The sequence below is a fragment of the Misgurnus anguillicaudatus genome, chromosome 1 (assembly GCF_027580225.2).
Source record: "Misgurnus anguillicaudatus chromosome 1, ASM2758022v2, whole genome shotgun sequence".
Lineage (NCBI taxonomy): Eukaryota > Metazoa > Chordata > Actinopteri > Cypriniformes > Cobitidae > Misgurnus > Misgurnus anguillicaudatus.
Window position 1 is genome coordinate 17,444,908 of NC_073337.2, and position 15,479 is coordinate 17,460,386.

The window sequence follows — 15,479 nt, forward strand, 5'->3', positions numbered from 1 at the left end:
AGTTGCAAGTATTATTTCAACATTAAGCTTGAGAGTTTCTCTATTTGATTTAATAACAACAAAGTATCAAGTAAATAATTTTTTTGTAAACACATGGTACTAAATATAATATTTTGATATACAGTGCATATAAAAATGCAAACACCTCTGTTAAAATTGCAGGATTTAAAAAATAAAACCAAAATGAATCATGTCAGAACCAGTTCCATCTTTATTATGAAATTGTAACCTATATATTAAAGTGAATAACAATAGGAATCATTTATGGGAAACGTGGCTAGAATCAACCAATCAAATTCAGACCCAAGTAAAATATGAATTAGTACATACCTATCATCAATAAATAAAAGAGTCCTAAAGGATTTTTTTTTCTGACATCAGAAACATCTAACTGAAAAAGGCTAAATGCTAACACATTCACAATGCCCTGTACACAGATTAAGTGCATGCACTGAAAAAGATAGGTATGTATTAATTAATCTAAGTTAAGGTAAAAACATAGTAAAACATTACTGCCCCCAAGGTCAAAGTGCTGCAAACTAAGTGCTCTTCCGCCATACAATATAGTTCTCATTTTCTATCCGCTTAAAAATCGCCACGCTTTATTTTGTGCTACCATACTTACTCGTGTAACTACTCATGTAACAGTCTTTAAATAGGGAAAACATGGAAGTGTTGGGTGGCTTTTAAATTCATCCATGTTTGGATCCTAAGGAATGAATGGGGCTAGGCTAAACGCTAACATATTCACGAAACACTGTACAAAGATTAAGTGCATGCATTGAGAAAAGATAGATATGTATTAATTTATCTAAGTTGAGGTAAGAACAAAGTAAAATATAAAAAACAGTGTTGTTTTCCTTTAAGATTGCATGCTGTTATAAAATGTGGTTCAATAGTTTATGGGTGTGCACACTTTTGCAACTTGGTTATAGTAAAATGTTTACATCACCCAAAATGATTCTTATTGTAATTCACTTTAATATTTAGGTTGAAATTTCGCAATAAAGGTAGAACCAACATTATTCCTCTTTATAATATAGCATTCTGACATACTGTTATATAGCATTATGCACTAAACATGTAAATAACACAATTGTGTACAGGTTCCTAGACTGGCGGGGGGGTTAATCTATCTTATTCCTTGTGTTATAACTAAGGCAAATAATACAGTAGATTTTGTATTAAATGTTTTTTTTTGTAAGGCACACACGCACATACACACTCATGCAAACACACAAACATCACCTTGAAGTGTCAGCATGTGGCCATTTGTTCATGACAATGGTATTAAGAAGGTGTGAATGATGTGTAACATTTGTTACATTATACAAACAGGCTCATTTCCTCTCTCTCTTTCTTAAACATCTACTCATCACACTATCAACTCTCTTTCTGCAACTCCCACCAGCTCTTTCCAGTGATTTTCTAGCAGCTGACAAATGGCATTTGATGGAGTCCTGCAAGCTGCAGGCGAGGTGAAGTTGATCCACTGATCTGCTAAAAAAAACCCTAAGCATTTCATACCTAAAAAGCGACAATGCTATGAATATTAAATACCACCATTTTGAGATTTATTATTACTGCAAAGACATTTTATGCATTAAATATGATACACATGACATTACATACAATAACAGTCAATTTAAATTCATTATATACAATCTTATTTACAACAGAGGGTAGGTAATGAACAATACAAAGTATGCTTAAAAAAAGAAAAGTAAACAGCATTTACTAGTACATAGCGATTACTACTGATAAATAAAATCATTGTCAGCCATGATAACATAGTAAAAAAATGATCTACTGTCTGTATATGTTAAGATTATGGATAGTTTGGATTCATTAAGCTGGATAGGTTACTGTGTGGTCCTCAAACTAAACCGGCTGGAGTGTCTCATTCACAGGACGTGGTAGACGGGTCTGTTGTCAGGACTGTCTGGAGAACTAGATTGGGAATCGCTACCAGTCGGAGAAAGAGCAACCACGTTTTTCATTCCCACAGCGACTCCTGCGTCAACCGAAGACAGCCGGTCTACAATACTGGACAAGCACTGCAAACTAGATGCTGCGGGAGTCCTGTCCACGGCAACGACTGGAATAAAGAAGATATAGGAAAAGGTTTAGAGGTGCAGCAAAAACATGTGATACTTGTACCACAATAGACATGGTAGAGCATTGCATTAGCAGCGCAAAAGGTCATGGGTTTGATTCCCAGGGTGCACACATAGTGATAAAATGCAGCTTGCATGCAATGCATAAATGTAAATTATATTGTAAATTAATCCCAATATTTATTAATGGTGTATTGATATTGGTTTTCATTTTTTTTTAAGTTAAAAAGGTCCCTTACCATGTTGTGCATCAAAGTTGTAATTGTTTCCAAAGTTTGGATTCATCTGTGGCCATACAGGACTGTTGCAGTCAATCTAAAGGAATAACATAGAAACATCATTATTTAAATAGTACAGAAACATCTAAAGCATTGCAGGTAAGATGCATGCGTTCCTGTGGCTCAGTTGGTAAAGCATAGTACATGGGTCCGATCCAAGGGAACATACATACTGATAAAGAAATCTATATATATGCAACTCTGAAGCATCTGCCAAATGCGTAAATGAAAATGTAAGCCGTGGATCAAATGACTTTTACATCACTGAAGCCACGAGCAGCAAATGAGCAGCGTTGCATGTTAAGTCTATTCTCTTTTCCATAGACCGACTCATTGGTGAGGAACTCCCACGCTATGCTGGGCTCAATGCATGGCGAATCGATTGAGTCAGTGGAAGCCACACCAGTTTGTGCAAGATGACACTTTCTCTGAGTAAATCTGCAGAAAATCCTGGCAGCGGCGCAGCTCATGCAGTCAGTCAGGAATGCGGCACGGCTGCCTCTTTCCTGCCAGCCTCTGTTGGCTGGATTTACTGAGGCTTTATAAAGAGGCCAGTGGGAAAGCCATTACTGTATCCTCCGTTCTTAAGCCCTGTACTGAAATTTTGTCATAAATATCTCATGAACCAACATCTCAGGATGATAAGATCAAGCAGGTTGCACTGTAAAAAATGATTTGTTGGTTCAACTTAAAAAAGTAAGTTTACCTGGTTGCCTTGATATTTTGAGTTAATTTAACTTAATAAATATTAATAAATGTGTGTAAAATTTGCTATGTCAACTAATATTTTTAAGTTAAATTAATTTTAAATTTTAAAAGTAACTTGCATTTTTAAGTTGAACCAACAAATCTGTTTTTTTACAGTGTGGAAATAATTGTGATCAATTATGATAATTATGAAACAATTATGTTTTCACAAAGCTAAATGAAAACACCATAAAATGTTAAAAAATATCTAATGTCTGATTGACATCATTTTTAAAACTAGTTTTGTTGGTGTAACTCAATGTTTTCAGGTTCTTTCGAAATAAATACTTTTGACAATATCGCTATATAACTAACTTAATTTAGATTTTTGTTATTATATAAGTTTTGGTTTTGACTGTATTTTATCATTTTGAAAGTGCATTCCTTCCTATGTCATTTAAAAAACTAAGCAAAATAAGCAAAACCAGCACTAACAAAATTGGCCTTTATTTGTAATCCATGTCTGTGAAATCCAAGTTGGAATCTAAAAATCTGTAAATTTGAGTTTGATCATTAATTTCAATCTTTGACATGACCTTACTCAGTCAATAATAAAGATATCAAGGTTATATTTTCACAAAATGCTCTTTACATTACTTAGGATGATTTTATGTAAAAAACAGTGTATCGCAAAAATGACTTTAGGTGGGCTTTCAAAGGCAGGGTCAAATTTGGATCATTATTTAAAAATGCTATACTAAACCCATTTTAAACAGTGTCAAGCTGAGCATTATGCATGTACGGATTATTAAGTGCCCTGCAATAAAGTAGTAAGCTTATATCTTGGTGTATAACAGGAGACAGATGTGGATAGCAATTTATTTTTGCCATGCTGGGTGTGAGACAGCCCCGACTCAAACTGAAGGATAGATTCCCCTGGGCGCCATATAGATAAAAACATGAAGTTGAAAAGGTAGAGAGGCAAGGGCAAGACATCAGACCTTGTACCAAATACAGAAAAGATGGAAAGTCCTAACATCCACATTGTCTGTGGATTTAAACCCTGGCCTTACTTTTCTTAAAGGAGGAAATGTGAGCATCCAAATGTAGGCAGACCATAAACTACTACACATTAATATAAGACATTAGTAGAGTAATATTAAAATAAAAGTAATATTTACCATGCTCTCAGAACAGCTGGACGAGGGACTGCAAGGTTCGGAGCTGCTTTCCGTAGGCAGGCTGTAGTAGTTCTCCACCTGTTCCCTAAGCAGGTCCTGGAGGCTTTCGATGTACTGGATGGCGTTTCTCAGGATCTCAACTTTGGGAAGACGTTGGCTGGGGTTGGCCGAGGTGCAACGGCGTAGAGCCTCAAAAGCGTGGTTTACCTTCTTCAGCCTGCGGCGTTCCCGCATGGTGGCGGCTCTTCTGCGGTCCACGGTGCTGGCCTTGCGCTTACACGCTTTGCAAGCCCACTGCAAACAGTGGCCTGGTTGGTGCGGTGCGCCGGGGGCCCGAATGTGCTCGTCTTCCTCGGATCCAGTAAGCTCACCTCCGAGTCCAAACTCCAAGGTTTCTGGGGACGAGGCGCACGCGCTGTCGTAGAAGATTTGGGATGTGGAGAATACGTCCATTGTTGGTCGTGTATGAGCTCTGTGGTAAGGGGGCGACCTTTGAGTGATGTGGTTTCTCTGTTGCCATCCAGCCCCTCTTATAGTGCCCTGTGTGGAGGCTGGGGCCCACATTGGTCAGCCCTAATGACCGTGGCCCATTGGCCAAGGCAGGGCTTCGTGACCCCCCTAACTCCCAAACCCAACACCCTACTGAGTTTCCCACATCTGTGTGAAGGGGTGGTTTCTCACTCAGCTCAACAGCTTTGCTGGGTGATGTTCATTACATGAGGGAATTATCATCAATTAACATTTTGGTATGGACACTCTTTAGATGTCTGTTTTATTTTCCTTTACGATTAAGTCTGCAGTTGTAAAACATCATATTTTTCGGATCTGTATCTATAGCCACTTATGTGTCTTCACCGTTTTCCAAAATACCTTGAATTTGTCTTTATTGATTTGTAAAAACTTATTAAAAATGTATAATGTCTTTACATATGTACACAAGTTAGATGTTCCCGTAGGGCATTGCATTAGCAGCGAGGTCATGGGTTTGATTCCAGGGTACACATACTGATAAAATGTATAGCTGATATAGTTGTTTTGGATAAACGCATCTGCCGAATGCATAAATGCAAATGTCAGTTGTCTTGAAACCATCACGAGGCATAGATGGGTTTCATATGTGAAGGTGCAATGAAAGTTAAAACCAAACAAATAAATGTCACTTCTATTACCTTGAAATGAAATGGTCAAGAATGACTCATGTTTAAAAGTTTTGCTGGCTAATTTTACGCTTTAGGAAAAGCAGCGTTGCAGATGCGGCCCAGCTGTAAGGGCCGGTGTAGCGTTTCAGGGCCGCACACTCGCACAGCACCAGAACTCAAGATCCGCACTGTGTAGGTGTCACAGACAGAGTGTCCATGTTACTTAGCTCATTAAATCTCTAAGTAGGTCATTAACAACTGTGTGGCAGATTCGATTTTGTGAAATGTAATCTCATGTGGCTTTGTCAGAAATGTGTCATTGAGCATTAAAGGTCCTCTGAAAAAGAAATGTTGCGTAGGAGTTGATAAACGTTTTTTATTTATATTATATTTTAATATAACTACACTGTATAAAATTTCTGTAGAAATTACAGTATTACTGGCAGCTGTTTGCCAGTAACTTACTGTAGATTTAAATTTATGTTATTTACTGGCAACAGTTTGTTTAAGTTAAATGAACATGAACAAGTCTTTGTCTTTACAGAATAAATTAAAATTACAATCTCATGCAAAGCATTCTGGGAACAAAAATCTGAGGAAAAAGGAAAAAAGATAGATGGGGATTTCTTGTTCCCAGAATGCTTTGCATAAAGATATATAAAGATTAAAAGATCTAATAAAAAATTGCTAAAAATGCTGAAAACAAACTTAAAAAGTGACCACCCAAATTCTAAAATTGTATTGATATGTTTGTATATACAAATGCTACATTTTTATGTTATTTTTCTCCAGAATTGCTCCTTAATTTTTGGATATACGTAATTTAAGTTACAATTCCTGCTGCATTTTTAGGGATTTACTACACTTTTTGATAACGTAATAATATTTTAAGTTGTAATTTTAGTATTTTTTTTAGAAAACATAATTGAGATCAAATTAAATTGGCGTACAAATGGTGCGTAATGGCAAATGCGACATGAACTTTAATGCATTTTCTAGGATTTTCTAGGTTAAGGTTTCCTGATGTATTTAATTCACTTCTTCAAAAAAAGTGAGTACTTTAAAGTACTTTAGCTTATATAACATCAACTCAATCACTCTAATTGATTTAAAATCAAAATCAGGAAGTTACAACTGGTGCGTAAAGATGAAAGCACAAATAGTACAAAAACGAAACCAAGCGCTTTCAAATCTCCGCGTCTATTGCTCAATATAGAGGTCATTACTGGAGCAATCAGCGTTGACAGCTAATAAAGATACAATGCGGATATTTCTCACAACGTGCTAAAACGTTTGGCCTCTTCAGTGTCTGGGAACCGCGCGCACCTAAGAAAACACGGATAGCCGGTGTAGTTTGTATTGCGCACAGCTGAAGAAGACATTGGTCGGGGATAATTCTGCTTAGCTGTCGTTCAGATCAAAGAAAATTGACTGTTAACAACACGGGCAACGAGAAAACCTGACAGCAGTCGATAACTGAGTCCAACTCAGATTGCGTAAGCATATGGCGAAAGCGCATCGGTCCTTGAGAAGCCCGTGTTGAGAGAGTTAGAAAAGCTGCTTTGAGATTTGGGAAGAGTGGGTCTCAATGGAACTTTGGGGGTTTCGCTGAGGATTGCTGTCAAGGGTCAGGGACCGTGTTAAGTGTAGGGCAGAGGGTGAGCTTTAATGCGTCTTTTTTCCGGTGCCTCACTATTTTTGGTGCTTTATATGGAAATAAAAAACAGCATCCATTAATTCTGCTGTCACATTTGGATTTCACTGCAATTGTAAAATATATTTATGTTTAGTGTTAAGAAACAGGGCTAGTTGGGAATCCTGGTTCAAATAGCCTATAATTTAAAAATCTCTTTCGTGTATTTTTAATGAATTTCATATTTTGTATTTGTAATATACCGAAAGTAAACATAGAACTACACATAAAGACTAATGTAAACTATATTATAAATTTATTATAACTGAAAAACATGTTTGTAAAACAGGTCAAGGCAAGTTTTTTTATTTGTTATTATTTCAAATGATTTATTAATAAATCAACCTTAAACAATTCGTTTATATTCTTGCTTGTTACTTTTCCATTTTTAAAGTTTCATGATTACTTTACTTTTTAAAGTTATGCTAAAAGTCAGTTTAATGGCTGGTTCCCCTTGTGACAACTTACCCCATATCTGCAGTGAGTGTATGACTATTACTGTGTGTTAAATAAACTTTTTTTTCTCTGTAATATTGATGTAAATGTTTGGTAGCTTGCAAGTGGAATATCATGTGACCAGAAAGCAAACATGAGAAAATATTTTGAAGGAAAAGTCCCCAACATTGTGTCACTGAAAGAAAAATCTTAAAGAAAAGAAAAGAAAAGCATATCATTCCAAATTTTCCCATCCCCTTGTTTTTTTTCCATCTTTCTTTTGCCAAGACCTGGCTGGATGTTTTCCATCAGCAATAACAGTATCATATTTGATCACATGATCAGATTGTGTGATTGGCAACAGCATTTGTTTGGCAGCTAGAGCAAGCTTTCCGTCAGCTACAATGATGTTGGATATCAGAAAGTCCTTGTTGCTGGATATTCAAAGGAACATCAAATCTTCTCTTTTCCCCTTCCTATATTATTTATTTTATAAGCCTTGGCTGTGTACCCGAGCACCTGTTGAGATTTTCTTGCAATTTTAGTGCAAATTTCATCACTTTAACCTGAAAATAACTTCCAAAGAAATCAGAATTCAGTGGAATACAAATATTTGCTTCGGTCCCTTCAAATCTTAAACTCACAAGTGTCTTTCAAAGTACATCTCAGCAATGTTTCAAACGGTTCTTAGAGATGTCAAGCTGCAAAGTCTGTGATCTCTTTATAAATCCTTCATTCTTCCAAGTTATGAAAGATCTCTGGGAGAGATCCAAGATGAAATGATGTTATAATCATCTGAGCTGTGTGTGATTTCGAATGTTAATGATAATGAATGGCAGATTTGTACTCATCATGTATTTTAGATAATGTTATGCAAATCATGTCATGAATCTGTAAAGGCCTTTCAAATGTAATTTTTCTTATGGTGAAAGAGCCAGGCATTGTGACTAAGAGAAAACCTCATAAAATCACACCCTCTCTACATTGGAGATCCTATTAAAACATCACTGTAGACAGAGCTATCTGGTTACAGTCTAGGAGAGTACTGCTTTGAAGTGTCCTGCTCTTAATATCAACTTATCAGACAATCGCCCGAAATGTGCAGTTGCCAAAGCCATGGATATAACTTTGTTTATATTGAGGTATTAATTCTGTTATCAGCAAATGTGTCAAACAATTTACATATATAGTCTTCCTTAAAATACACTGAAAAAATGATTCATTGAATTTAATCAATTTTTTTAAGGTAAGTGGTTGCAATCAATTTATTTAAGCTACATTTAAACAAAAAAGATTAGTAAAGCAAAGTAAAATATAAATCTTTTGTTTAAATGTAGCTTAAATAAATTGATTGCAACCACTTACCTTAAAGGCGGAGTCCATGATGTTTGAAAGCCAATGTTGATATTTGAAATCACCTAAACAAACACGCCCCTACCCCAATAGAATCTGGACCTTCTGTTGATAGACCCGCCCCACACATACGCAACCCGGCATTTGATTTGATTTGATTGGCTATAAGTGTGTTTTGGTAGTCGGCCCGTCTTCTTTTCCAAAGCGTTTTTCAAACATCTTGGACTCCGCCTTTAAAAAAATTGATTAAATTCAATGAATCATTTTTTTCAGTGTACATTTCAAGTATTCTTTTGTTAATGTTTAAGTCTGACATCACTTTACATAAAAATATTTGAGGTTTGCACAAATGTAATATTTTTTTCTATTAGAAATTATATTACACTAACAATCACTGGGTTGTTTCCACCAGTAGTTATGTAAAATATGGACAAACCCAGCCACTAAAATAACCTCACTCTCAAAAGTTGTACCTTTTTGTCACTGAGATGTACCTTAAAAAAGGTCCTAATATGTACCATTTAGGTACTTTTGAGCTACCAGTATACCTGTACGGTACCAGCGAGTACCCTGTAGGCACCAATATGCAACCTTTAGGTACAAAAGTGTACTTTTTAAAAAGGTACCGCCACAAATACAACTTTCAGATACCTTCATGTATCTTTTTCGGAGAGTGTAAATGTCCATATTTTACCCAACTGGGTCAGCATGACTTTCAAAAGAAATCTTGTGTGCTTCAAGAAATGACATCTGAATGTTTGAACAAAGGCATCTATGCTACAAATTTATTGTAATACATAAATAGTGCTAAATATATAGGCGCTTGTTTTATTTTCTTGCATGGTCTTCAAACATGGTCAGTGCTTCTAGCTCTAAGCAGTGCATTAGCAGCACAAAATGTCATAGTTTCAAACCCAGGAAACACAAAATCTGATAAAAATGTATACCTTGCAATGCACTGTAAATACATAATGCCAAATGCATAAATGTGAAATGTGCATGTTCGGAAAAATATGGACAAACTACACTGCTGTCTATATTTAAAGCATCCCAGGATTTTGGGTTGAACCAACCCAGCATTATTATAAATCATTCAAAATCAACTTTCTGTACTTCCAGGTTAAAATAAAGGCATTAAGTTGCACACTGTAGACCACACTACAATAAGTCCATAATGATACTTTTTACCTTAAAAATGTTTCCACGATGAAATCTGCATTTAGCCTACTGGAGAGTCGAGGTAAATAGACACCCTTTGGACAGCGTTGTTTCCCAGATGTGCACTGTGCGGGTCACTGGTAATTTCAAGAGTTTGAGTACATAAGTTTACTTGCGAATGTGATGAGGTCAAAGGTGCTAGTTTGTTAAACGGAAAGATCAGAGAGCTGGTCTTGACAGATAGCATGCTGTGCAAGATGAAAATGCTGCGGTGCAACTGGGGAGCACCAACAAATCGCTACCACTGGATAATTGCCAGGCAGCCTTGCAATATTTTCCCCTCACCAACCTTCTACTTTCGATCATAAGATAAAATAGATACTGTGTGTGCAGTGGGGTCTACATTCATTGCAGACAATTCTGAGCCTTGCTCTGCCAGCTGGAACTAACAGGCAAGGCCATGGGCTATTTCAGGCCCAGTCATATTTTACACTCCGTTAATACTTGTAAATCTGTAAAAGCTGCTAGCTGGTCAAGGCTGGTGATGGCATACGTTGGGCTTCTAATGCAGAGGACATTTGATGGCCGGCCATTATTCTGAGCTAGGCCTACATGCTTTCCCAGCTTAGGGTCTTAAAGTTAATGCTTCAAATTGATTCAATAGAACAAGTATGAGGATGTTACATGGATGCTAATTAAACAGTTAAATATCTTGGTTGAATTTTGTAACATAAAATTATATTTTGACATTATTATAAAAAATTCCACTGAAGCAAAGGCGCATCTGGATTAAACCAGAAAATGTCCAGTTTAGGTTAATTCAAACCCTAAAACATCCCACAAAAAATGACTTTTTGAACAATTGGTTGAAAATGACCACAATGACAAATTCCATTCATCATGATTGTAAAATAAATAAATATAAAAAAAACGAAACAAGCGTAATACAGTACATCTTTGAAATGTTTTGTATTGTTTAATGTTGGATACATATCCGGCAGCGGCCAAGTGCTCTCAAAGGTATTTTCTTCTTTTAAATTTATAAAATAATTTAAGTAACAGCAATAAATTACAAAATATTTACATTTTTGGAAGACCATATAAATTCACAGGAATAATTCTGATGACAGTGACCATGGAAAAAAGCCTGGAATTGGTCAAAATTATGGAAGAAAATACACAGAATACAATGTAACTTCACAATAACCTTCATCAATGGTATTTTAGAAATATCATTCTCCAAGAATGGTCATTCAATGTAAAACATGCATGAATTTTTCAATTTAGACATTTTTAAATTCAGAATAAATTTAAGCGCCATATCCCACATGAAAAAATACTATGCTGTACTTTAGTATCCCTTGGGTAGCCCTTTTCTACGCGTTTTCGTATTCTGAATAGTATTTTCAACTGGCTGCGGTGAAGCTGCCCTTTTTAAAAAAGAGCGCGTCGCTGCGCATCGCGTGCGTATTTAAAATATTTTCGCACGCAAAAGACGCGAAATGCCCCTTATAGTGTTTTTCTTAACATAGTAAATATTAAAGTATTTACTACAGTTTATCAATTCATTACAGTTAAAAGGATATAGAATACATTAACAATGTAAATGTAAAATGTACAGTTTACTATGTAATACTAAAATATACTACAGTATTATTTTATGTGGCTATTTATTATTTAATCGCAATATTCTTGTTGTTTAATTGATGAAAGTTATTAATGTGTCACCTGTTACAGATAAACGTTTACACTAACTCATGGAAATAAATAAAAAGTCGGAAATGTGAAATAGTGTTTAAGCTTCACTTTTCTGAGATCTGGTCGGTACATCGATTTTCGTCTCTTCCGTGGAAATACTGTCAACAATCGAGGAGAGTCGACGAAGGCTGCTGGATGCCGAAGACTCCATTGCGCCTCCTGAAACAGACCATTGCGCACAGAAATTTACCATTACGCGCAGAAAGATGTGCACTTTAAAGGCGCTATAGAAAATCAAGTTTATTATTATTAGAAACATTTATGGATACATATATGGCATTTACTTTATAATTCTGTCGATATCGAAAGTCACTCTTGTTAACCTTTTTCTCTGTACCAACCTTCTCTGGCCATATTGGAGTTGGAATGATCTGGGCTCTCCTGCCAGCTTTGGCAGGTTTTTTTCCAATGATACTCACTAGGAGCCACCTGGACAGTCAAACGTGATGGAAAAACAACAATTAATACTGTCGTTTTGTAAGCTTAATAGGTTAATATTAGTTTTAAGCAAAGTTATGTCACCACGTGTGTCTAGCTGTCAAAGCGCATGGATCTTTTGCTTTTGACTTTCTTTGTTCTTACATGATTTTCTTTGATGGTATATGTATAAGGGTGACTGTCAGAGTTTTGATCTTGCTCGTCCAGCGTATGCAACAGGTCCTGCAATTTCTCAATATAGGTTATTGCGCTGCGTAAAATCTCAACCTTGGGTAGCCTCTGGTTCGGATTGGGAACCGTCTTTTTCTTTAACGCGTCAAACGCCTCGTTGATTTTTTTGAGTCTCCTCCTTTCTCTCAGAGTGGCTGCTTTTCTCCTGTCTGTCGGTGCCGACTTTCGTTTGCAGATCTTGCAAGCCCAGATCAGGCATTGACCCTCGCAGTGCGGGTGAAGCCCTGGTGGCGCAAGGACGTGCTCTTCTCCGCTACTCTCACATCCAGTTTCCGACGGGACAGGGTCCTGTCCTGGCGACAAAGGGCTGTCGTTTCCCTCGTAAAGTGGGGACACACCGGGCATATCCAGGGTCTCATGGTCCCCCTCAAGATAACGTAAATCGTTGAAAAAATAAGTGTTGGTCTCAAACAGGTCCATCATGTTGCTGCAGGCTGTGTTTTGACAGTAAGACTGTTGGCATTTAAATAGCCCTGTGACACAAGTCAGAAGATTTAAATATAGAATGTGAAATACTATCCATCTCTTAGCTGTTGCGGGGTATCAGGATCATTTCAATGGGCCTTCAGTAACACAGGGGCACGCTTTACATGACAGTGCTCTTGTTAGACATTTTACATGTTGCTTAATTAATTACTATAGTAAACAGTTTTATTAAAAAGTATTTTGTAAGTCAAAAGTTTAGACATAGCATCTTGTAGGCCCTTCACGATCTGCTATATTTTGATTTACATTTATGAATTTGACAAACGTTTTTAGCCAAAAATACAATTCATTTAATACTGTATAATATCGTATAAGCTTGGAACCCAAACCGAGGTGATACTAAAAAAAGCATCGGGTACCATGTACTGTACCCAGTTGAAAAGCCCCCAAAACTAAGCTTACCTGACCCAACCGTGTGGTACTATGCAATGGTAAAGTGCCATTAGAGCTGCATACTGGTACCTTAAAGTACGTACCAAAATGGTACAGTACATATTAGGACCCTTTTAAAAAGTACTGTCCCACTGTCAACATTTGTACCTTTATTTCTAAAAGTGTAAGTTGTGTATTTGTGTACTTAAGACTTTCACTCACATTTATGTCTGGTCTAGTGACAACAAAGTGATTTTATTTGATTTATAAATCTACCAAGTATTTCATGAGAATTATTTTAACTTGAATTAAACATAGACTCGGAAATGCTGGATACCGTAAAGAGTGTCTTGTTTTCATGTCCTGTAAAAATAGCACAGAATGTGCGCCATCAAAATGACTTTGAAAAGCTCACACGTGTAAAGTAAAAATAGCCATAGGAACCATTTATCTTAAATCCATAAAAATACATGAAAGGCCTTTCTGACATCTTGCGTGTCTTCTGACGTTTTTGTCCAACATCAGCGTGTGATGTTTCGTTGAAGGGTGTGAGTTGTTGACAGCTCATGTTGCTCTCCAGGCATATAATGTGACATTACACAAGTGTGCTATATGCACTTTGTGAAAGTGCAATTGAGATCTGCAGGGCAGAATTTAATGTATTCACTCTGTTTGTGTAAGGCCTGTTTTAAGTAAGCAACACAAAATGCATCAGGTTAACATAGGTTAAGACAATCACAAAAACTGATTTGCAGTAAGAAAATAACTGCATAATGTTTTTTAGCAATGTATATGCGTAGATGCTGAATTAGTTAGCTAATAAGTGTTATAAAATGGCTCCCTTTTTTACTCTTGTGCAATAGTAAAGGGTTAAAATGTTTAGGTGCTATCCCTTGTTGAGGACTTGCGTGGACACATCTCCTGTTACTGTGTTGTGAAAGGTTATGGCGTTAAGGCAGAATACTGTGTCATAAATCTTACAGACTGTGACGGAGGTGATGATCTTCTGCAATGCCACAATGTCCAATCTACACTGCATAGTACGTATCTTCCAATTTTTAATTCGTGGTTATTTATGCAAACACTAAAGCATTAATTTTTTTTACTATTATGTCCAAATAAATTAAATTTCATAGTAAACTGCAAGAAAATGACTTTTTTTACTTAATATTTTTGTCTAGTTTTCAGAAATTCTTAGCCTGGGTGCCAGCCGATCTTAGCCCCGCCCACAAGAGTTTGAGTATGACAACGTCAGGCTAAGAAATTCTTAGATGAAGATGCGTTTTCTAAAGTATTATAAATTATAAACTAATTATAAGATCAAGAGTGCCAAAGTTTGATTTCAATCATTGATTTTAGATTAATTTCAATCTTTCACATGACCTTTCTCAGGCAGTATTAAAAATATCAAGGTTATATTTTCACAGAATGTTCTTTACACACTGAAAAAAATGATTCATTGAATTTAATCAATTTTTTTAAGGTAAGTGGTTGCAATCAATTTATTTAAGCTACATTTAAACAAAAGTTTTATATTTTATTTTACTTTACTAATCTTTTTTGTTTAAATGTAGCTTAAATAAATTCATTGCAACCACCCACCCCAAAAAAATTGATTAAATTCAATGAATCATTTTTTCACTATGTAGGATGATTTATGCAGAAAACACCAGTGGCGGCTTGTGACTGCTCATTTGAGGGGTGCAAATTTTAAAATATGTGTTTGTTGCGTCATGTGAACCATGTGCATCACGTGTTTTGTCAAAATAAGTGCCTGCTGCACACACATCAAAACCTTTATGATAAAAGAAACGCTCACATTCACAAATACATGCAAGACACTCCCTTAACAGTAAACTCCGATTACGCATGAGATTATGTGAGTATCTGGCAAACGTGAGCGTCTCTTTTAGACGCGTCTGCAGCAGGCACTTATTTTGACAAGACATGTGATGCACATAGGATCACTCAAAGCGCAGAACTCATATTTTGAAATTACAAACAACACACATGACGGGCTACATACATGTTGTGACGAACTTCGCATAGTGCGCCCTCGAAAAAAGAAGTCACCGGCCGCCACTGGAAAACAGTAAATCACAAAAAATGACAGGTGGTTTTATATATTTGTTAAACAATTATTAATTTATTTT

At 36.2% G+C, this 15,479-nt stretch overlaps 2 protein-coding genes across 2 annotated transcripts; both read right to left on the bottom strand.

Moving 5' to 3' along the window:
• Nucleotides 1-1,182: 1,182 nt before the first annotated feature.
• Nucleotides 1,183-5,064, bottom strand: myf5 (myogenic factor 5). The gene is made up of 3 exons (XM_055190799.2): nt 4,264-5,064; nt 2,357-2,432; nt 1,183-2,098 (listed from the first exon to the last, which is right to left on the bottom strand). The coding sequence occupies exons 1-3, from the start codon at nt 4,825-4,827 to the stop codon at nt 1,905-1,907; spliced, it is 834 nt and encodes a 277-aa protein (XP_055046774.2). The 5' UTR covers nt 4,828-5,064; the 3' UTR covers nt 1,183-1,904.
• Nucleotides 5,065-10,757: 5,693 nt separating this feature from the next.
• On the bottom strand, nt 10,758-12,936 carry myf6 (myogenic factor 6). Its single transcript, XM_055190804.2, is given in 4 exon segments — nt 10,758-11,879; nt 11,882-11,958; nt 12,141-12,228; nt 12,382-12,936. Coding segments are annotated over 4 exon segments (711 nt in total). The 5' UTR covers nt 12,892-12,936; the 3' UTR covers nt 10,758-11,843.
• Nucleotides 12,937-15,479: the final 2,543 nt, after the last annotated feature.

Excerpts from the sequence above, each read along its gene's own strand:
- myf5 (XM_055190799.2), bottom strand. The coding sequence starts at position 4,827 with ATGTGGGCCCCAGCCTCCACACAGGGCACTATAAGAGGGGCTGGATGG. Across the intron at positions 2,433-4,263 it reads CCAGCTGTTCTGAGAGCATG|ATTGACTGCAACAGTCCTGT; the intron begins GTAAATATTACT and ends TTATTCCTTTAG. Across the intron at positions 2,099-2,356 it reads CAACTTTGATGCACAACATG|TCGTTGCCGTGGACAGGACT; the intron begins GTAAGGGACCTT and ends TCTTTATTCCAG.